Source organism: Bactrocera dorsalis, chromosome 2 (assembly GCF_023373825.1).
Source record: "Bactrocera dorsalis isolate Fly_Bdor chromosome 2, ASM2337382v1, whole genome shotgun sequence".
Lineage (NCBI taxonomy): Eukaryota > Metazoa > Arthropoda > Insecta > Diptera > Tephritidae > Bactrocera > Bactrocera dorsalis.
In genome coordinates this window covers 12,047,920-12,072,008 of record NC_064304.1, presented here as the reverse complement: position 1 = coordinate 12,072,008, position 24,089 = coordinate 12,047,920, and the positions used below count along the sequence as shown (strand labels likewise).

At 37.7% G+C, this 24,089-nt stretch overlaps 2 protein-coding genes across 2 annotated transcripts in view; both read left to right on the top strand.

Moving 5' to 3' along the window:
* LOC105227563 (uncharacterized) overlaps nucleotides 1-24,089 on the top strand; it is a 183,588-nt gene that overhangs the window by 22,899 nt on the left and 136,600 nt on the right. The gene's annotated exons all lie outside the window — the stretch shown is intronic.
* LOC125776540 (uncharacterized) lies at nucleotides 1,537-6,981 on the top strand. Its single transcript, XM_049449134.1, has one exon. The coding sequence runs from the start codon at nucleotides 1,537-1,539 to the stop codon at nucleotides 6,979-6,981; it is 5,445 nt and encodes a 1,814-aa protein (XP_049305091.1).

Genomic DNA, 24,089 nt, shown 5'->3' with positions numbered 1-24,089 from the left:
CCTTAGAATAGGGATGAGTATTTCCGAGAAAGTAGAAAATTTGAGAAATATTACACATTGTCACAGTACCCCGAAATTGCAAATAAAACGCAAATATTTAATTATTCATAGATATTTGCTTTGTCACCTTAAAAGCAATCCCCACCGGATGTTACACACTAATCTCAACGATTTTTCAGTCAGCGAAACACTTTTCATAAATACCTTCCTTTTGGGATGGCTTTTATCCATGAGTAGTTCTTCCTCAATTTCGGCCATTTCCGACGGCCAAATAGAACTCATTATTGACCGCCTCCTCTTTCAAAATAAATTTATGATGTACCCAACTACCGTTTTCAGTTATAATGCTGTCCATGAATGTGGGATCGGAATTCGCACGATCAAGTAGCCAAATTCATTCGAACGGACTCGCGAGCGATGTTTAGCTCTCTTGCCATCACTCTAACACTTGTCTGACGATTTTCAAACATATTTTTAATATTTTCATCCGTTGAAGAGGTCGAAAGTCGTCCACAACAAGGCATGACTTCAACGATCTCTCGACCGTTTTTGAGGGCTTGTGTTGTAGAAAAAACTGAATCACCGTAACCCTTTTCCAACATTCGCAATGATTCCGCAAGCGAAACTTTTTTTAGAAATACCAAATTTGAGACCATATTTGACGTAGGGACACATAAGAACAGTACTACCAACTTAGGGAAATGCAATTTTATAATGATTTAATTAGCGTGTGCTTTTTGTCATAATGTAGTTAATAAAATCTCCTAAAAAAAATCTTCAAAAAAGTGATGCCGGCATAGTCGGTAAATACGCATTAAATAGAACTACATAGGCTGCGATATATATTTCTGGACTAGGCAACACTAAGTGTTGCCAGGTGCAATCTGACATTTCCATTGTGTTGGCAACCCTTGCCCATATACATATAAATATTGTAAATTCAATTTCTATGTTTATTTTACAGTTGAATGTTTCATTTTAATTTCTCTTCAAATTGTCGCGAGCTTCATATTATATACATTATTCCAACTGTAAAGCTTCTGCTTACTTGTTTGTGCAATTTGTATATTTTCCATTTCCCTTTCTTCGCAAAGCATAAGCAGGTATGCGCAAGCTCTAATTAGTTTTGGGCTTACATATACTATATACTTGTTGTTTGTAAGCTGCAGTATGTTTTCCCTCTATCCTAGCTGTGCTAATCTGCACGGTAAATGCAAGTGCCTTTGTGCATATATGCCAGTGCATATCGTGTTTCAGCTTATTCATCGATCAGCCAGGAAAGTGGAAGGACATACTGCGGTAAGTAATAATCAATAATGTAATTATTTATAAATGTCTATTGCCTTACAAATACTGTTATTTAGAAATAAACCATTTGGAACCATTTGGAACCATTTGAAATCATTGCAACTACTTGTATTTGAAGCCATTCGGAAGCAAACCAAATGCGTTAAACTCGCCCCACTTGATCGATGACATATCTTTATTTCGCATTCCAATTGTTTGCCTATTTGGTTTGTGAATTTTAAAGATTCAATGGGTAAATCACCTCGCCGCCAAACTTCAGTTAATTCGCCAAATATGGATACCGGTGCTTCTACGTCATCAGCATCAAAACCCAGCCAGGGTAGCAGTGCATCAGCCACCGTCAATATAGCCAGTGATTTACCAGCCGCCCCTACAGCCACCGGAGCCACCACTCGATCATCTTCAGCCGCTGCCATTGCGCGTCAGGAAAACGTGATTGCGGCTCTACAAAAACGAATCGCCATGCTTGAGATGAGTTTATCGGCCTCTCAAACCCAGTCACGTGGTGAAGCGCTCAACGTGGGTACATCCAACAACAATGTCGCCGCCGAAGTTTCGTCGAGGATAGCAACACAATTGCCGGAATCGCAGCAGCCAGCTATTGCCAACTGTACAGTACCGTTGTCGCAACCTACCGATATCCGTTACACGCCGCCGTTATTTGCAGCAAGTACCGCTGCTGCAAACCACATGTACAGTTCAACTATTTTTACGCCTTCGATCCATTCTAATTCGACGACAATGCCTACGTTTGTTAATACAAGTGCAACATCTACACAGTCATCGAGTTTGCCGAGAAAATTGCAGGAATTGCCCGAATTTTGTGGAAAGCCGGAAGATTGGCCAATATTTTATACGGCTTATATAGAGTCAACTGCAATTTATGGTTATAGCAATTATGAGAACAATCAACGTTTGTTAAAGTGCCTGAAAGGTTACGCACGTGAAGCGGTCAAGTCACTGTTAATCCACCCGGACAATGTCGGTAATATAATTGATTTATTAAAATTTAGATTTGGGCGCCCCGAGCAGTTGATCCGCAGCCAGCTGTGTCAGGTGAGGGAAATCGCACCTATTTCGGAAAATGCCATGCTGAAAATAATACCGTTTGCAACAAAGGTATGTAATATTTGTGTATTTTTACAATCTGCTCATGGTGGTGAATTGCATTTGTCAAATCCTACGTTACTCGACGAACTTGTTTCAAAATTGCCTTTGAGCAAACGTGTCGAATGGGCCAGCTTCGCAGCGCTTATTCAGCCTCATGCAACAGTGAAACATTTTAGTGATTGGCTATCAAAATTAGCTAATATAATTTGTACGGTTTGTGAAGACCCTTATAAGGATTCGAAGTGCCGCATGGTTCTACATACAGTTGAGCCACAACGATCAGTGAGATGTCCAATTTGTCAGGAGCAACACAAGGTAGCAGAGTGTGCGCGTTTTGTAGAATATTCAGTGCCGAGAAGATGGGCAGAAGTGAAACGACGTCGTTTGTGTTTTGCTTGTCTCAATTTAGGCCACTGTGCAAGCAATTGTCATCGACGCAGGTTATGTTCAATTGATGGTTGCCGGAGAGTGCATCATAAGCTCTTACATGAAGTCGCGGAGAACGTTTCCAATTCGTCAGGACAGTCAACTCCAACTTTCTCCGCTACGAATATACAAGGTAATCGTAAGCCTACATCACCAAGTCGTTCACTCAACAGCCAGCAGACATCACTTGAAGCAAGATCAGCAGTTCTGAGTTGCAGTTCCACTGAAAGCAAGCTCCTCTTCCGTATTTTACCGGTCACCGTATACGGAAATAACAGACGTGTTGATACTTACGCACTGCTGGACGAAGGTTCATCCATCACGATGATTGACAGTGCTCTTGTTCGAGACTTGGGAATGCGTGGAATTGAGCAATCTTTAAATGTACAGTGGTTTGGAGGACGTGCAGCGCAGGAATCAGCGTTTGTAGTGGACTTATTCATCAGTGGCGCCGGTATGCAGAAACAGCACAAACTCCGTAACGTGTATGCTGTGTCGAACCTACAACTTCCTGTACAGAGTTTAAGCAGAGACGATTTGGGTCATGAATATAGACACGTAAGCCAACTACCGGTACAATCTTACGCTCAAGTCAGGCCCAAGCTGTTAATTGGCCTTGACCACTGCCATTTGGGATTACCATCGACGACTGTGAGGGTAAAGGAGCACGGACCATTCATTGCTAATACAGAGTTGGGTTGGGTTGTATTCGGCCCCACATCTTCTACACAACCGTCCCTAGTAGCGTGTTTATGCGTGAATAGTCAAGCTGATCAGAGACTTCACAATATGGTATCTAACTTTTTCGAAATTGAGAGTTTTGGTGTTAGAGCTGCACCGCCAATAGAGAGTGAAGCAGACATCCGTGCCAGAGATGTCTTGAAGTCTACCACATGCCGCGTAGACGGACGTTTTAAAACGGGTCTTATATGGAAAAGTAACAAAGTTAATTTACCTGACAGCTACAATATGGCGTTGAAACGATTAATCAGTGTAGAGCGAAGGATGCGTCGTGATGCAGATTTTGCCGCCGAATACAAGAACATCATGGACTCTTACGTCACAAAGAAGTACGCACGAAAACTGCCGCCAGCAGAAGCTGAAGTATGTACACCTACAACTTGGTATTTGCCACACTTTGCCGTTGCTAATCCCAACAAACCCGGAAAGCTACGTATGGTTTTTGATGCCGCTGCTGAGGTAAGTGGAATCTCCCTCAACTCACAGCTCTTGAAGGGTCCACAAGAATATCGCCCATTGCCGTCGATATTATTTCGTTTTCGTGAGGGTGCAGTTGCCGTGTGTGGAGGCATCAAAGAAATGTTCCACCAAGTCCTTATACAAGAAGATGACAGATGTGCACAGCGATTCCTGTGGCGTGATGGTAATGCTACGCAACAGCCGGATGTTTACGAAATGTGCGTGATGACGTTTGGTGCTGCTTGTTCACCATGTGCTGCAAATTATGTAAAAAAAGTTAACGCGTTGGAGCACCAAAATGAACACGGAACCACGGCCCGTGCAGTAAAAGCAATATTGGACCACCATTATGTCGATGACTTCGTTGATAGCTTCAGTTCGGAAGAGGAAGCGATTTCCGTGTCAGAGCAGGTCCGAGCGATTCATATGGATGCTGGGTTCGAGCTTCGCAACTTCACATCCAATTCTTCGAAGGTATTAGCCGCGCTTGGTGGTACTGATGTTACACGATCGATTGGCAAGAAAGAAGGTTTCGTAGGTGAGAAGGTACTAGGCTTATTTTGGCAGCCATCATCGGATTGTTTCGGCTTCAAACTTAAATTTCATAACGTTTCTGAAGCGGTGATAAATGGGGAGAGACGCCCTACTAAAAGAGAACTTCTAAGTATCGTCATGTCGATTTTTGACCCTCTTGGGTTTCTAAGCCATTTCGTCATTGGGGCCAAGTTACTTATGCGTGAGCTTTGGAAACACGATGTCCACTGGAACGACCCATTGCCAAACGACGTAAACGCTGCTTGGACGAAGTGGCGTAAACAACTAACCGAGATTGACAAGTATGCCATACCTCGTTACTATTTCAGAAATGGTGCACCTCAGGTACTTCAACTTCACATATTTGTTGATGCTAGTGAAGATGCCTTCGCCGCCGTTGCTTATATTCGATCTCAATTTATATCTGGTGAATTTGATGTTGCATTCGTTTGTGCCAAGACAAAATGTGCGCCAATGAAAACCCTTACTGTGCCACGCCTCGAACTTCAGGCAGCGGTTTTGGGCACTCGTCTTATGCAGTGTATCCGCGACGAACATTCTCTGAACATCAAAGATTGTATCCTGTGGAGTGACTCAAAAACGGTCATCAAATGGATACAGAGTGAACATCGTCGTTACAAGCCTTTCGTTCAGCATAGGATAGCAGAGATATTGGCTTCGACAAGCATATCAAATTGGAGATGGATACCCACTAAGCACAATGTAGCCGATGAAGCGACGCGAGCAAATGATTGTATCAATTTTAATCCAACAGCACGTTGGTCACGGGGGCCTCCGTTCTTACGCCAGAACGAGCAAGATTGGCCTTCAGAAGACGTAATAGTTTCTGGAAATGATGAACCTGATGAAGAGCTCCGGCCCAAATTCGCTTTAGTCATCGTGAGTTGTAATTTTATAGATTTTAATAGATTCTCTTCTTTTCAAAGATTGGTAAGAACCGTTGCCTGGGTATTACGCTTTGTCAACCATTGCCGTCGTCGTACACAGCCAAATCAATGTTATGGTTTATCAGCCCAAGAAGTGGACAATGCTAAACGCCTTTTATGCCGCATAGTACAACGCGAAGTGTATGCAGCCGAGTTCCAGTCCATTGAAAATGGTCACGACATTACCCACGACAGTACACTGTTACAACTCTCACCATATATAGACAAAGAAGGTGTTCTTCGAGTACAGGGACGCATTGACGCCGCCAGCTGGCTTCCAATCAGCACACGACGTCCTATTATTCTACCACCTGGTCATGCCTTCACAAAATTATTGGTGCTACATCACCATAGCGCCATGTGCCACCAAAATATAGAAGCAACTATTGGTGAGATCCGCCGTAATTATTGGGTGCCACGACTAAGAAGTGTGTTGCGCAACGTCATTGCAAGTTGCAATGTATGCCGTTTGAATAAAGCTACCCCGTCAGCGCCATGGATGGGACCGCTTCCGTCGGACAGACTTACTCCTTACGTACGCCCGTTTAGCTACACTGGCCTTGATTACTTTGGCCCAGTCACTGTGACTGTTCGACGCAGTACCGAGAAGAGATGGGTTGCGCTCTTTACGTGCCTTACAGTGAGAGCTGTGCACCTAGAACTGGCTCACGATTTGAGTACTGATTCCTGTATTATTGCCTTACGTAATTTTGTGAATAGACGTGGTGCGCCCGTAAGAATTAGGTCCGACAATGGAAAGAATTTCGTTGGCGCCGACCGAGAAGCAAAACGATTTGCAGAAGTGTTTGACTGCGGTCGCTTACAAAGTGAATTATCACAGAAAAACATCCAGTGGGTGTTTAATTCCCCATTTAACCCTTCGGAAGGTGGCGCGTGGGAGAGAATGGTACAGTGTGTCAAGCGAGTTCTACGTCACACATTAAAAGAAGTTTCACCAAGAGAGCATACTCTGATTAGTTTCCTGATTGAAGCTGAGAACGTCGTTAACTCTCGCCCACTGACGCATCTGCCTATCACTGCCGATCAAGAACAGCCTCTGACTCCTAACGATTTCATTCTGGGAGCAGACAACACGCCCGAGACTCCTATAGCAGACGCTGACTTGGGAAACACTTGTATGCTACGCAAGCAGTGGCGCATCGCGCGTCAATTGAGGGATCATTTTTGGAAGAGGTGGATTACTGAATATCTACCTACATTGACTCGCCGTGTGAAATGGTGCCGTAGAACGAAGCCATTAAAAGAAGGAGAATTGGTGTTTATATGCGATCCTAACGTTCCACGACGAGAATGGTGCCGCGGTAGAGTGGAGAAAGTATACCCTGGAACTGATGGCGAAGTACGACGAGCAGACATACGAACTTCCACGGGAGTTAAACAGAGAGCAGTCTCAAAACTAGCCGTTCTGGACATTGATGGTGGTGAATCTGGTTGATTCACGGGGGTGGGGATGTTGGCAACCCTTGCCCATATACATATAAATATTGTAAATTCAATTTCTATGTTTATTTTACAGTTGAATGTTTCATTTTCATTTCTCTTCAAATTGTCGCGAGCTTCATATTATATACATTATTCCAACTGTAAAGCTTCTGTTTACTTGTTTGTGCAATTTGTTTATTTGCCATTTCCCCTTCTTCGCATAAGCATAAGCAGGTAGGCGCAAGCTCTAATTAGTTTGGGCTTACATATACTATATACTTGTTGTTTGTAAGCTGCAGTATGTTTTCCCTCTATCCTAGCTGTGCTGATCTGCACGGTAAATGCAAGTGCCTTTGTGCATATATGCCAGTGCATATCGTGTTTCAGTTTATTCATCGATCAGCCAGGAAAGTGGAAGGACATACTGCGGTAAGTAATAATCAATAATGTAATTATTTATAAATGTATATTGCCTTACAAATTATTATTTAGAAATAAACCATTTGGAACCATTTGGAACCATTTGAAATCATTGCAACTACTTGTATTTGAAGCCATTCGGAAGCAAACCAAATGCGTTAAACTCGCCCCACTTGATCGATGACACATTGGAAAGTTTGACATTTTTTAGCATAACATCACTCAGAACGTTTTGTCATTTAATCGTGAATTGTTTATTTACAGGGAATTAAAAAATTCATCTCGGCCAAAAAATGGAATTAACCAGGCATTTCGTGCGATCATTTTTCACAACTTTCGACGTGGATTATCACGACAAGAGTGCATCGATGAACTAAAATCTTTGTATGGCTATGAAGCATTATCCTATAGCACTGTGAAAAACCGTTACAACGAATTCAATCGTGGCCGACGCTCGCTCAAAGACGAATTCCGTGAAGGTCATCAAAAAACAGCCGTTGTGCCAGAAAACATCGATGCCGTACGTGAACTGATAATGCAAAACCGTCATGTAACATACCTTCAGATAGAGACATGCCTATGCATTTCTCCCACCAGCATTCGATATTGCATGAACACCTGGCCGTACAAAAGGTTTGTTCGTTGGATCCCGCACGATTTGACAATCGCTCAAAAAAGGTTCGGGTGGATTGGTGTAAAGAAATGATGAAAAAATACGATCGCGGTGCTTCAAAAGACGTTTATAAGATCGTCACAGGTGACGAATCATGGATCTATGAGTATGAGCCCGAAACAGCAAAATATATATAGCAGCCCTCGTATAAGCGAAAAGGAAACTGGAAAGAGAGATATTTTAGTTTTGTCGAACTGTCTATTTACTGAAGCCTTTAAGCGTTTCACTGATTTAATTTTAACCAAAAAAGAAATTTATATTTCTCACACATTGTTTCTTTTATTATTTTAGTAGTTAAAGTAAAGCAAAAAACAACATAATTTATATTTATAATTCAATAAAAGTTTACGTAAGCACAAATGTATTTAAGACTGCAAAAACCAAATGCCCGGCAATTACGAGTTAAAAGTCATATTTGACAGCCATTTTATGAAGAAAAAGGAAAGAGTTCATATTTTTTAAATATGATTATTATCAGTAAACAAATAAATAATATTTACATACAAACGCACTTATAAATAAAATTCAACGGAAAATTGCTATTGAAAAACTGAGTAAACCATAAAAAATATTGTTAATATTGTCTTTAACATAAATAAAAAAATAACGGGCAACGACGGCCATGGAATATGAATTTTAATCGACCATAACATTATCGAAACTAAAAAATGCTTTATCAAAATAGTTAAAAAATATAAAAAGTCGTTGCGTAATCATAACAATATATTTAAAGCGCTGAGGAGAGAATAGAAAAAGCGAAATTGTTGTTGTAGCATCCGACGCGTTGACAAACTCAAATGACTTTGATGGCAAAAACAACAAAAAATATGTAGTATGAGCAGGCTGCTTTGTCTATGCGAGCGTGTTAGTTTCGTAAACTGCTCAGCATAGCCGCATCCCCTCTCGACCCACTCGCACATCCCACACAACGTTATTGTCTACCACCGATACTAAATGTCGCAATTGTATAACGGCATATAACTTTGCATGCCGCTATTGTTACTGCTGCCGCGACACGGTCATTATGGGTATTGGTTCCACGACTATTGTTCTGGGTTTTGCCGCTTTGACATGGACTATTGCTTATACACCGCTTCCGATTTATTTATTTATTTCTCTTGCTATCAATGTTCTATGGCAGCACGCATTGTTTTATGTGTGCGTGTGTGCGTGGCCCATCAGTGTGCGCTTCGCGGTGCAAATTCTCCACTATTCGCGACCATGACACAATTTGATGTTTTAACCTTCTGCCATTATCTTGGCGATAGTGTAGTTTTAGCTTTTGTTACTACTATTACGGCAGTTAGAACAATCGTTTGCATGTATTGAGGATGTGCGCGCGATTGTGTCTCTTCGCTTTGATGGTATTGTATCTACTTCTGTTTGATTTTAGAATGTCAGTGGCGCACAGTAGGTTAATATCAATTTAAACTGTGCAGAAAAAATTTGTTAGTAAATCAAAAAAATCAGTGTCCGTTTTCAAAATAGTCGGTTTTATAAATATTTTTATATTTTAAATATTTGAACAGCTGATCAAGGCTTGTTTGTAAAATAAATCTTGAATTTTTTGAAATAGTTTTTGTGTCTTATTGAAAACGAAAACAGCATTTTCGACATATTTTCTGTTTTACTATGAAAAGGTTAAAACTGTAGTTACAGCACAGCAAAAATTTTGTAACTTCTACGGGGAAGAAGTGTTTCCTGAACATCAGTGCCAAAATTGGTTTCCAAAATGTCGTTCCCGTAAATCGAACTTGAGGCTGCTCCACACCCTAGAACATTTTAAATAATACAAACGGTTATACCTCGAATAACAACTCGTGATATCGCTACAAAATTAAACATGTCCAAAGCAACCACTCATAGGTATGTAAAATGACTGAGATTAATTTCGAAGCTTGTCGTGTGGGTTCTTTATATTCTTCTAGAACGAAATTTGCTTCGTCGCATAAACGTCTATGATTTACTTATCAAACATCAAAGACGTGATCTATTTTTAAAGGACACTGTTACATGCGACGAAAAGTAGGTTATTTACAAGAGTATGGAGCGCAAAAGATCATGGTCTTAAAGGGCTGAACTAGCTCAAACCACTTCTAAGGCCGAAAGTCAACAAAAAATGGTTTTGTAGTCTGTTTGGTAGGATTTCAAAGGGGTCGTTTCTTTTGAACTTTTGGGCGTCAAATTCACGATCATTTTTAAATTGTATTGATCCGAGGGACAAATTGAGTGATGAACCCGAACAAGAGGTGCCATAATTAATCAATAGAAAAGGTGAAGTGTTTCACCGATATTATGTGAAATCTTATAACCCGGTAAAAGCTTTTGCAGCTTGAATAATATGTGCTACCGCAACCACCATGTTTTCCAGACTTGGAGTCCTGATATATTACTTGTTTCTTTACCTCAAATTAGGATGTCAAAACCAACTTGGAACAGTTTTTTGCTTCAGTGATCAAAAATTGTATAAGCGTGGAATTAGTCTCTTGCCGGAAAGATGGCAAACGGTATTAGATCACAATGAAGAATATAAAATTCTATAAAATATTTGCACTATAAAGAAGTCGTTTTTACCTTATCGTTTTCTAAAAATAACTAAATGGCTTAGTGAACGAGCCAATACTGTAATATATTTTTATACCAAGGTCCAGTGCTATACCTGAAATACCACGAATAATATCTGGCACTGATTACCTCGCTAATCGCTAGTCTAAATTTATTAATTTTCAGTAGTTATTAACAAATTTTTTTTTTTAACCTTTTTTAATCACTCCGTACACACTGTTCAGGGCGGTTACCACATTAGTATCAATCACACATTTGCAACAATGAATTGTAGCGATGAAACTGACAACCGTAACAAAAAACCATATATATAACTATTTTTATTAAACGATTGAGTGTGTGAAAGAGAGAACTATATGTTATATATTAGGTATATAAACGTTTGGGTTACTATATTCGAAAAAGCATAAATATCAAAAATAAATAACGGTAAAGATCCAAACGATTTTAGTTTAACCATTGTCAACTAACTTTAAACTAGAAAGTATTTTTGCATATTTCTGTGACCGTTCCAGCACCATCTCTTTCTCTCTTACATCGCTCTCTCGTGCGGGCGCGTTGTTGCACAGCAATCTTGTGGAATTGCTCGAGTTAATGATATCGCTATCACTTCGGCATCATGGACGCAGCGATAGTTAACATCACTAACACACACTAACTTACATACGTACATACATACATATACATGTGCGCGAAATTGAGCATTCAACTCCAATGAGCTGCGCGCTGCTGGCGTGTAGCGAATCGCTTTATTTTCCAATTCATTCAGTTTGCGCACTCTTCACTTTGCGTATGCATGTATGTGTGTATTTATTTTTGAAACTTTACGCGTACGATGAAACTTTTTCGATAAAAATGTAAATTTATTGTACTTGGTAAACAAAGCGCTCACAGAAAGAAAGGCGTACGCAACCAAGGCGCGCTGACGCACACCCACACACATGCGCCTGCTTGAAGCAATTTGTAAGTGTGTGCGTGTTCCGCTGCATATTAGTGTACTTATGTCACTGCTATGTTGTTTCCGTTGCCACGCATCATTAAAAAGTGGAAAATTCCAAAGAAATAAACAAATAGAAAGCGTCAAAGCGGCAACATAACCTCACTCTAACCCTTCTTTTATATTTTTCAAATTCTTTCCCCTCACATTTTCCTCAGTTTTTGCTTTTTATATTTTCTATCCCTCCTGCAGAGTCACCAAAAGTGTGAAACTCTTGCAGATACAACTTCGTGCTTATTTAAACTTCGGCACCCCGAGTTCATGTCTCATTTCTTATAATTGTAATATTTGTTGTTTTCAGTTTTTTAGTATTCAAATGCCATAAAATATTGCTTGCAAACTCCATAATGACTCTTGTTTAAAGCATTTTTGCTTTGGTAGTTGGCCGACTAACGTGCTTTTGAGCTGGGAAAAGCGCGAAGGTTGAAGCTTTTATTAAGCAAGTTTTTTAGCTCAGTGGGTCTTCTTGACTTTATTTTGTGTGACAATCGCTTGGCTGCCAAGCAAAAGTTATTTTTAGCTAAGTTTTCTGTTGACACAATTATTTTTCGAATGTAAATTTTTATAATTTACAAATAAAGGGTGCGATTGTGTGATCGGTGGTAAAGAATTTTCCATATCTTAATCGAGGATCACAGTAAAAACATGGTTTTGATATCGTATTATTAAATGCTAGAAGATTTTGACATTATTGTCATAGAAAGACTACAGTGAAGAAATCGTTCAACCATCCCAATTAATGTTCGAAACTCGCCTTATACTTAGTAGTTCACAAAGGACTTCCTATACAATTCTTATGAGGCTAATTTATAGCTTAATGAGTACATTAATAAACTAAATTGCTGAGTTTTGAGTCCAAACGATTTTGAATATATCCTTCAATCAAAGAGTAAAGCAATTTCCGATTTATTTTTTACATCGTTCATTTGTCGAAGTGTTAAGTGTTCATAATAAGAACTGTACTGAAAAGCAACTCCACACAATGTTTTATTTGTAACATTACGGAGTTTTATTAATTTTGCTTGTAAATTTTTTTAATAACAAATAGAAGAGTTGTTATCCACTATTAATTAAAACTAATAAAAATAAAATAATCTCTTAATTTATGCCGAATTTTTCGTTTATGTAATTCTTTTCATTAAAATCTACACACCTTTTCTAACGGCCTTAAGCCAGTTTTTTTTTTAATTCGTCGGCGTTTTCGGCAACTCGATGAATCTTTTTCAAGTTCCTTTTGACAATTGCCCAATATTTCTCTATCGGGCGAAATTCTGGAGCGTTTGGAGGGTTCTCCTCTTTTAACAAAATTGATATTGTTATCCTTCAACAAAGCCAAAGTAGAATGAGCATAGTGCACTGTGGCTATTTCAGGCCAAAATATTGTTGAACACGATGTGTTTTTTTAATAAAATGGTATTAGGCGACGGTTTTAGACACTCCTTCTTATAAATGTCGGCCGATATAGTACCATCATGATACCATGTGAAAAAAGGAGTGGTCTTAAGGCCACAAGAGTAAATAGAGGCCAGATGAGTATTTTTTCGCCAAATTTTTTTATTTGAATTGTTGACAACTGACTGGTCGACACAACCATCTTTTTGTTTTGTATAGAATTGGGGACCCTGGTAATGCTCTTGAGTCCATTTTTACGTATGTTTCATCGTCCATTATAACACACTCAACAGAATCTTTTAGCAAACGTTCGTACACTTACCGTAGTCTTCTTTTCCCTATTTTTATTTGTCGTTGACTTTTTGGGAATCTTTTGTTTTTATAAGTTTTTAAGTTATTCCGTTGCTGCACTCTTTGGATCATAGTAGCACAGGTTTTAGCTCTTTTCGCCAAATCGCCCATGCCTCTTGTCATGAGGCCAGATATTGATTCCACGCGCATACTATGAAATGTTGGTCCTTGTAGGTCCAAAACTGGTCCAAGTAGTTTTAGACGTATTGATTTGGGGTGAGGGTTCTTAAATTCAAAACATTTTGCAGAGACTAGAACTAGTCATAGTTTGAAGGTGTCAAGCCTGGAGATATTGGTGGGTATGGTAGCAGATACCATTCAAGTTGCCAAAGGTTTTTGGCAAGTCATCGAACTTGCATGAGATCCCGCATAATTCTGCTGGAATATTACACTTTTTTTGTTGATAAATGCTAGCCTCTTCTCTTTGAGTGCATAACAGAATTTGTCTTGCTAATCACAATAAATTTCAATATTAGTCATGGTGTTGTCGGGTAAAGGCTCAAAATATAAGATCTCTTTCAAATACCGCCAAGCAGACAACATTACATTTTTTTTGGTGACAATCGACCTTTGCGCTAGTTTGAGCTGATTCACCCCTTTTAGACCATGATCTCTCTTTTTCGTTTTTGTAAGTCTAGCCGATGATGCGGCAAAGCTAATATTGCTTTGTAAGAACATGAGCCTTTTGTCAAACTTGGAAATTAATCCTAGAAATTTCTTATGCTTATGAATGGTCGCGTTAGACAAACTCAAACTTTCAACAATCTCTCGAGTTATTATTCGACGATTTGAATCGATGAATGATTTTATTTTATCCTAGAATTTCAAGGATTCTTCTAGGACGTGATGCATTCTTAAGATCCAAATACCGGGAACGAAGTTTTGTAAACCAACATTGACGTTCTGTCAACACTTCTTATCTGTACATAAAGGGTGATTTTTAAGAGCTTGATAACTTTTTTTTTAAAAAAAAAACGCATAAAATTTGCAAAATCTCATCGTTCTTTATTTGAAACGTTAGATTGGTTCATGACATTTACTTTTTGAAGATAATTTCATTAAATGTTGACCGCGGCTGCGTCTTAGGTGGTCCATTCGGAAAGTCCAATTTTGGGCAACTTTTTCGAGCATTTCGGCCGGAATAGCCCGAATTTCTTCGGAAATGTTGTCTTCCAAAGCTGGAATAGTTGCTGGCTTATTTCTGTAGACTTTAGACTTGACGTTAGCCCCACAAAAAATAGTCTAAAGGCGTTAATCGCATGATCTTGGTGGCCAACTTACGGGTCCATTTCTTGAGATGAATTGTTTGTCCGAAGTTTTCCCTCAAAATGGCCATAGAATCGCGAGCTGTGTGGCATGTAGCGCCATCTTGTTGAAACCACATGTCAACCAAGTTCAGTTCTTCCATTTTTGGCAACAAAAAGTTTGTTAGCATCGAACGATAGCGATCGCCATTCACCGTAACGTTGCGTCCAACAGCATCTTTGAAAAAATACGGTCCAATGATTCCACCAGCGTACAAACCACACCAAACAGTGCATTTTCGGGATGCATGGGCAGTTCTTGAACGGCTTCTGGTTGCTCTTCACCCCAAATGCGGCAATTTTGCTTATTTACGTAGCCATTCAACCAGAAATGAGCCTCATCGCTGAACAAAATTTGTCGATAAAAAAGCGGATTTTCTGCCAACTTTTCTTTGGTAATAAAATTCAATGATTTGCAAGCGTTGCTCGTTAGTAAGTCTATTCATGATGAAATGTCAAAGCATACTGAGCATCTTCTCTTTGACACCATGTCTGAAATCCCACGTGATCTGTCAAATACTAATGCATGAAAATCCTAACCTCAAAAAAATCACCCGTTATAACTTTTTGCTTTGCCTGAACTGGATTTTTATCCTCTTGATAGTAAAATATGCCGATATTGCTGTTTTCTATCTTCCATCTTCGACAGGGCACCACAAAAATTGAGAAAATTTTTTCTATATAAACTATTCAAATAAAGGTAAAGAAATAAAGTGTGAAGATGGCTGCCTAAAAAATTTAATAAGGAAGCTTTGTCGGCTTTAAGGCCACTTGTTATCAAGGCTTAGGACTTTGTTGACAATGCATGTTAAAAATCGTAAGCTTTAAGTTCAGAATTTAAGCGAATATTAAATCAAATCTTAAATCAGAAGCTCCCACCTCCATTTGCGATATTAAATGACAGCCAATCATTGCGAAACCATAGAGAAATTAAATTTTAACACCGTTCATATGAAAAGAGCATTCATTCACTTAAATGCAGCTCAAATGGAAGCCCATTGCCACACATTTAATATGACAACATAATCGGTCCATCACATAGATAAATAACGTTTATGGCACTTCAGTTAATAATGTTATTAATTTATATATGTATGAGTGTGTAAACAAGGCTTAAATCCCTGTAACTCAATTCCCGAAAGGCTTCGGAAAATAAAATTGGTTTGTGGTAGCATTTTTTTTAATAATAACAATTTCCAATAAAAACGCGTGTAATCACAGACCATTTGCATAATAAAGCTATGTAGCAGGCAGACATACACATAATCATATGTATTTATGGTTACTTATATATGAAAATATACAAATGTATGTGCGTATAATGGCTTAACAATAATCACATTATTTGTTGCCACAATCAACAACGCATTAACCCTTAATGGCGCAAATAAATAACGCAATTGTCGCACATTGAACAAACAAAAACAAAAATAGCCAAATCAAAGTGGCTAACGGGTCAGGTTGAAGATGAAATGCGGAGTGTATTGAACGTTTAACGGTATTTACCGAATAAACAACAAAAATTACTAACGCAAATATGTTGTTGTTGTTTTAAAAAGCGCTGCTATTTCACTTTAGAACCGCTATATGACCTCTGCATACCGTTATGGCGAAGATATTCGATTGAGTTGGCTGGTGGCTAGGAAGCGATGGAGCTGGTTTGCCTGAAATACCGACATTTTCGTTTAAATTCGATTTTTATGTTAAAATTATGCGTTACACAAAATGCCTATCAAATATGGCACATGTGTTACAAACACATTACACTCCTAGCTGTAGTCTGGGTTAAAGCAAAATAACTTAGGTGGAGGCTATATGTGTCAATACTCCTTACTATGTATGAATATGTGGATGTATATGTGTGGGTACTTATGTAAGAGTTTAGGTGTGCGCCATCTAAATCCTTCAAGGCTATTGAAAATAAAAGCCGGACCTTCGAGGCAAATAAAGATTCTATGCCGCACAGAAGAACATTGCGGGCAAAAAATTTAATTTTTGATCAAAGAATTTCAAAAAGTATAGTTTTGGGCTTTCAGAAATATTTATTTAGTAAAGAATATATAAGTTGCTCCGACGAAAAAAAAAATTTTAAATTTTAATTTTCGAAAAAAAAAATTTAATTTTTGAAACATCCACATTACATTTTTGACAGTATTTTTGTAATATCAAACCACCGTGCACCGTCACGCTAAATGGGGGTGAAGATCTGAAACCTAATACAAGAAATAGCCAAACTGATTGACCTTAGCGTGTACGCAGGGTCAAGCCAATCACACCAGAAGCCGAAGGAGTAAAAATAGGCAGACAACAGTACATTCACATATGTATATGTGGCTCTTATTGCCGGCACGTACCCAAGTATCGGCGCATAAAAGAAACTGCGAAGAATATGCTAGCCGATGGGCTATTTCATATCAATGAAGGTTAATAGAAATTGTTTGCAAGAAATTTGTTATCAAAGCATTTCAAAGGATTACCAAAAACAACAAAACAAATGTAAATGCCCAAACATATGTACATACATATGTGCATATAAAATAAATATAGGCGCACACATACCACAGACCTCTCTTTGGTATGCCTTTATGGACCAAAAGTAGCATTCTTTTAAGCCGCTTTATGGCAAATAGTAAGCTTCATATCTGCCTTCATAGAAGTATGTACTGTATGGACCTGCAATATGTTTAATTATATGTAAGCGTATGTGTGCCCAACTCACCACACCCTTTAATAGAGATTCGGCATGCCGAACACGCCAACTACGTGCACCGAGCGGCTGCTGGTCAATGGTCAAACTAAATCTACTCAGCCTATTCTATTTTATGAGCACATAGTATATTCATACTATGTACATAATGTTCCTGCGTGTTAGTGTGTGTATGTAACTGTATTTATTTCTTCTCTCCACTTACTCCATTGTTCTTTAATATACGAATATTGCCACCTGTCCATACTCCATTGTTTATTAATAACTGCTGCAAAAGAAGAGCATTTCTTTATTGGATTTTCTTGCAAAAATTTTTCTGAGAAATTTTTGTTTCGAAATATTTAGACAAAGCTGGAATTGTTGAAAATATTCTAAAATATTCTTAAATTTTTGTGTGTGATACTATAGTAGCAATTTAGTAACATTTTAGATAGAAGTTTGCTTTGGTTATGTGCGGTAGACATAAGCAAATATATGTGTATGCGCGAGCATGTATGGCACATATGGTAAGAAAAGTATTAATAGACCAATTCTAATAATACCTTATATCTTAGTAAATAATACCATGCAACTATAAATTGTGAAGTAGGCATTAGACAAGGTTATAGTAAGACAAGATTGTAGTAAATTTTAAAAACTTTTGAAAAGTAAGAAACACAAATTTTTTATGAGAAAATTATCTCACCAGCTCTGATATTATCAACACTATTTTTATTCTTTGATCTTTTTTGACCTATTAAACCATAGGTGATAAAAATATAAACTTTTTTATACTCTCGCAACAAAGTTGCTAAAGAGAGTATTATAGTTTTGTTCACATAACGGTTGTTTGGAAGTCCTAAAACTAAAAAGAGTCAGATATAGGGTTATATATACCAAAATGATCAGGGTGACGAGTAGAGGTGAAATCCGGATGTCTGTCTGTCCGTCCGTCCGTCTGTCCGTCCGTCTGTGCAAGCTGTAACTTGAGTAAAAATTGAGATATCATGATGAAACTTGGTACACGTATTCCTTGGCTCCATAAGAAGGTCAAGTTCGAAGATGGGCAAAATCGGTTCCACTGCCACGCCCACAAAATGGCGGAAACCGGAAACTTATAAAGTGTCATAACTAAGCCATAAATGAAGATATTAAAGTGAAATTTGGCAAAAAGGATCGCATTAGGGAGGAGCATATTTGGAAGTAATTTTTTTGGAAAAGTGGGCGTGGCCCCGCCCCCTACTAAGTTTTTTGTACATATCTCGGAAAGTACTATAGCTATGTCAACCAAACTCTATAGAGCCGTTTCCTTCAGGCACTTCCATATACATTTCAAAAATGGAAGAAATCGGATAATAACCACGCCCACCTCCCATACAAAGGTTATGTTGAAAATCACTAAAGTGCGTTAACCGACTAAAAAAACGTCAGAAACACAAAATTTTTACGTAAGGAATGGCAGAAGGAAGCTGCATACAGATTTTTTTTTTTAAATTAAAAATGGGCGTGGCGTCGCCCACTTATGGACCAAAAACCATAACTCAGGAACTACTCCACCGATTTCAATGAAATTCGGTATATAATATTTCTTTAACACTCTGATGACATGTACTAAATATGGGCGAAATCGGTTCTCAACCACGCCTTCTTCCAATATAACGCTATTTTGAATTCCATCTGATGCCTTCTCTGTATAATATATACATTAGAAACCAATGAATAAAACTTTACTCAAAAAAAAAAGGTATCCCTTGTGGAAAAATTGTTGTAACTTTTCACAAGGTCCCTGATATCGAACACGAAGAACTCAGTGCCCAACCTAACCTAACCTACTATTTTCACCGAAAATATCGGTAAATCTCTCAGAATTTAATTCTAATTAATTTTACAGCAAAATAAAAAAATATGTAAATGACGGATAATGAAATCTCGATTATACTTTATCGTGCGAGAGTATAAAATGTTCGGTGACACCCGAACTTAGCCCTTCCTTACTTGTTCTAAGTAATTTTGTCACATTTTGCCATTAATTTACCTCAGACCTGGTGAGTAATGTTTAGGAAAATCCTTTGTCTTGTTTTTCATTGAATCTTATTGATCTCCTAAAAGTATTTTGGTTAGTTTACTTTATGGATACGAAAAACATTTCAACGGCAGAAAGCTTTCAGTGAGGGAAACTTCCCTAGAATAACTTTGCATAAGATAATCTAATCATATGTCTCTTGCACAAGTAATAATCATTCGAATGGGCAGTGAATAGGAAGCACTTTTTGGGTTATGTGAGATCAAGAAGAAATCAAAAATCAAATACGAGCTGTCACAAGTTTCGAAAATAGTTATGGATCTAAGGTATTTAGTTGAATGCAAAGGAAAAGTCAATGAATTAACTAACTCGCTACTTAATATGCTTGCTGTGGACAAACTTTTTGAAGAGTTATTTGCACATAGAACACCTTTACTGAAGCAATTGCTATATAAAAAGGGTGCTTTGGGCCAAAAATATTTAATAATTTCTGAAATTTATTTAAGCTTGATTTTATTGGACATTTATTTTAGTTTTCATGGTATTTTTTATTTTATTTTTTTAATTAATTTATTTTATTTTATTTTTTCTTTGTTTTTCTTTTTCACTTTTGCCACTTTACTTAACTCCATAAGTAATTCTACGCAACATTTAAAATTATTTGGGTTGATTTTAAATATCTTACCCGTCCACCGTTTGTTCGTGCAACGTTTGAGTATGGGCCTTTTATCGCTTGTTCTACACATATTCCGCTTTTTAATGTGGCTATTAAATAGAAGGCGCTCACACGTTAAGCACATAAATTACGTGTTAATATTTAGCTGGTCTGCCGAAGAAATAAATACTGTGTATACATGTATGTATGTATATGTGTAAATATATATGTGTGTGGCAATATCGCTTTTCGCACATTCTTCATCTGGTTTTCGGGCGATTTATTTGTTTTACGATTTCCTTTCCATGTGGTTTGCTCGGTTATTAACCCGAAAATTGCCTATTTATACTTTAAATCTGATCGAATTAACTTGTGTTTATTGAAATTTATGTGGCTGTTAAGTTGCAATGTTAAAGATTGGATTATGGCAGCGATAAGCCATATGTATGTATATTGGCATGTATGGATCAAGGGAGTTTACTAAAGTGATAATAGTTTAGTGTTGATGGAAATAAGTTAATTTTGTATCATTATGTATACCTAGCTTGTACATTTTGAACGAAAAATTTTTCTCACTACAAGACACCTGTTCTCGGAAGCCCTTCTAAAGATCGGATACCACATCAAGGGAATCCAACATTTTTCAAAAAGAATCACCCATTATTGAAGTATATTTAATTTAAAAAATTTACATTATTTTTGTTTATTTATTAATTAATATACCTCTCCCAAAAAATTCAGTAAGAAAAGGCTGATTCTCAAGTGATTATGTATAATCCTTCTCATATAATCAAGGTATTGAATAATATAAAATCGTCGTTTTCATTTCTTTATTTAATTACATAATAGCTTAAATAACACGCCTTCTATATACTTACATACACTTATATATATTATATATTCTTAACTCTGAGTCCAGGTTTGCTGCGTCCAAAGTAAATAAAATCGAAGTTTCAATTAATATTAATCGTGGCTGATATTACAAGTGTATACACGCACACAAATGTATACTTGTATACCGTTATTTAAGAATAATCACGAGTTCTTCACATTGATTACATTTTAATTTTTCTATTTTCCATGCATTCATATTTACTTGCATTAATTGCATATCTGCTGTAATGAACTTGTTCAACGCCACCACGGCGTATGAGTAATATTTATTGTTGCAGGCGGTATATGATTATCGCAAGCGATGCACAGATAAAGTTACCGCTGCGCATTGCATATTTTACTGTGTGTTTATATAACAATTTAATATATTGGCATTTCCTTTTGTCGTAAATCGCAAAGCGCCGTTGCCTCGCTCGTTGCAATCAATTCCGCGGAAATTTCTGCGTTTCTTTTTCATTACCGCCGCGTGGCACTGGCTTATAGCTGTTGTAATACCATGTGCATTTCACTTCATTTATTCGGTATTAATATGGTCAAAAGGGATATAGCCGGCAGACAGGCCACGCAATAATTCATAATATTAAAACTGGAATTGTTGAGCGGTGAGTGGTGAATGGTGAGTGCATAACTGCAATTACAGAATGTGGGTGCATACTTTTCATGGGTGGTGTTAATATTTTATTAATCATAATAATTTTGTTAAATACTTATGAGGTTCTTTTGACTTTTTTATTTATGAAGAGAGAGTTCAATGACCTACTTGCTGTTGTTTCACTTTTGTTGCGTGAAATTTAAGACTTTGACATTTTTGAGTGATATCGTTATGTGGCATGAGAACGTAGCTGTTGAGTTAGTGTATTTTTGACGAGTATCTGAAGATTCAGGTTGCAGAACTGACGCATATAAATATACATTAATATTTCTTTTATAAAAATGTATAATAAATGGAAGTTTTATTTTCTCAATTACCTTTGGAAAGTCTTCTCAATAAAGTTTTCTCAATTAATTTTAATTTTCTCATTAAAGACGCATAAGTTGACTTAGTTAACGGAGATAATTTTAGATATTTTGATCCAATGCTTCGAGACTCGAAGCTGTATTTTATCCTCAATAATATCTGGGAGACGAAAGTTGTACTTAGTGTCATATTAAAGATCAAGTATATGCTAAGATTAATACTAGAAATCAAATACATGCCTTACTTAAAGTCCATTCAAGCTGTTTTACCTTTAGACCACAAACATGTATAGAAAATCTATGAAGTAAAGATAGCTCTACAAAAGCTAAGTTATTTCGCTCAGACGCAACCAATTTCATGCACACACCTTTCTACACACATATATAGAATATATGATTATATGTATGCTTGCGCCCATTTATGGGACTGGCTATTACATAAACTAACACCATAATGAAATCACGCACACACATGTACTTGAATGCCAGCACATTCGGCTACGTCTCATTAAATACGGAAATTGAGTCAACAAAGCGAAACGAAAGCCAAAATTCGGGGAAACACAAGCTCAGACCCCACTCAGAGCCTCACAACTGGCGGCGGCGAGCGTGAGCCGTTGGAGGCTTATACCACATTGTTTGTTGGCCGTTTATGCGGAAAGGTCGAACGACAAATAGGCTACGGCCGAAATGACAATAGTTGCGGCAATGTCGAAGCGAAATTGCAGGCCAACACACACGCACGCACACAAAGATACAAAGAAACAAGTAAATATGTGAGCGGATATATTGATAGGTAAATATGCTACAAATAGGCGAAGAAAACAAAAGCAACAACAATAACATTTTGTGGATCTGCTGAAAGCATGCCAAGAGCAAAGTTAACGTGGCATCACTGAATAAAATGCCAACAGCAACAACAGCTAAGGATACTTACACAGATACTTTAGCCTTTCATGAGCATGGAATTATATTTGCAAACAAAATTGAACCCATAATTGAACCGAAAATAGGAAGTCAAGGCATGTTGCGCTTGTCGGTCACATGCACCTCACACAGTGCTACGCACACTTATGCATTTTCTCGTACATATAAGCATGCTCTCGTACATATAAGCACGCTCTCGCACATATGCTGGCGAGCGAGCCACTGGTCAACGAATAAAGGCAAGCACATAAGTGCATTAAGCAAATAAAAAAGCTCAGTCGTACCGGCTGGCGAGTTAAACTATGCTGTGCCCGAAGTCTACAGCCGAATAAATGTACAAATAAACGGGACAACGCATATTTTGCGGCTTATAATGGAACTGAGATAGAGATGTGTATGTGTACGAATATGTATGTAGTGGATGACAATGATGTGCTCAGATCAAGAAAACTCTTCTAGACATACCACAAGAAAAAATGTATGTATACATAAATATATATATACAAAGTAATAAGCAAAACATGCTGTTTGTCGGTCAAGCGGAAAAAGGAAATAGAAATTACAGGCGCGCACACAAACATATATATAGAAAGACACATATAGAAACTCATATATACTTACACAACAATCACTGGCACAAAGAGGTTTCAAGTTGTTCGCCTGCGTAGCATGGAAAGGCGAGAACACAGCAGACAATATGTTTATATAAAAAGAGCGGCATGTGTAACTTCCGGTTTCCTGAGTTGCTTACACACATACATATCAGTGGCATGTAAATTTATATTGGCATGTAAAGTTAGTGCAACAACCACAAGTAACAGCCAGTAAATAAGCAATGAAGTGTGTAAGCAATAGATTTAATGATGCACTTGCCTATGTATAGTATACAGATACTTACATATAAAATATAGTATATAGTATGTATGTGCCCTGTTAGTACTGCTTAAAAGAGTGCACATACTTCTTTTAAATGCAATTACCAGATAAAATGAAATTTATTTACTGACATGTCAAGTAATCACTGGCGAGTAGAAGCGCACTCATCTACATCACTTCCTCCTCTGCTTGATTTTCTCCTTTTAAGCTTGTTAAAGAGCTCTGAAGATTGTTTAATAAACAATGTTGGATAAATTGAATATCATCGTATATAAAAATGAGTTTATACTTGGTGTTTGTTCAGCCTTCATTTCAGAGTGGACCTTGAAGTGTTCAAATCTACTTCGCAGAACTCATGGGTTGTCAACTTTGTTGTTGTTCACTTCACGATTGTTCTAACA

What these genes read in the sequence shown, in the direction of transcription:
- LOC125776540 (XM_049449134.1), top strand. Translation starts at nt 1,537, where the DNA reads ATGGGTAAATCACCTCGCCGCCAAACTTCAGTTAATTCGCCAAATATG.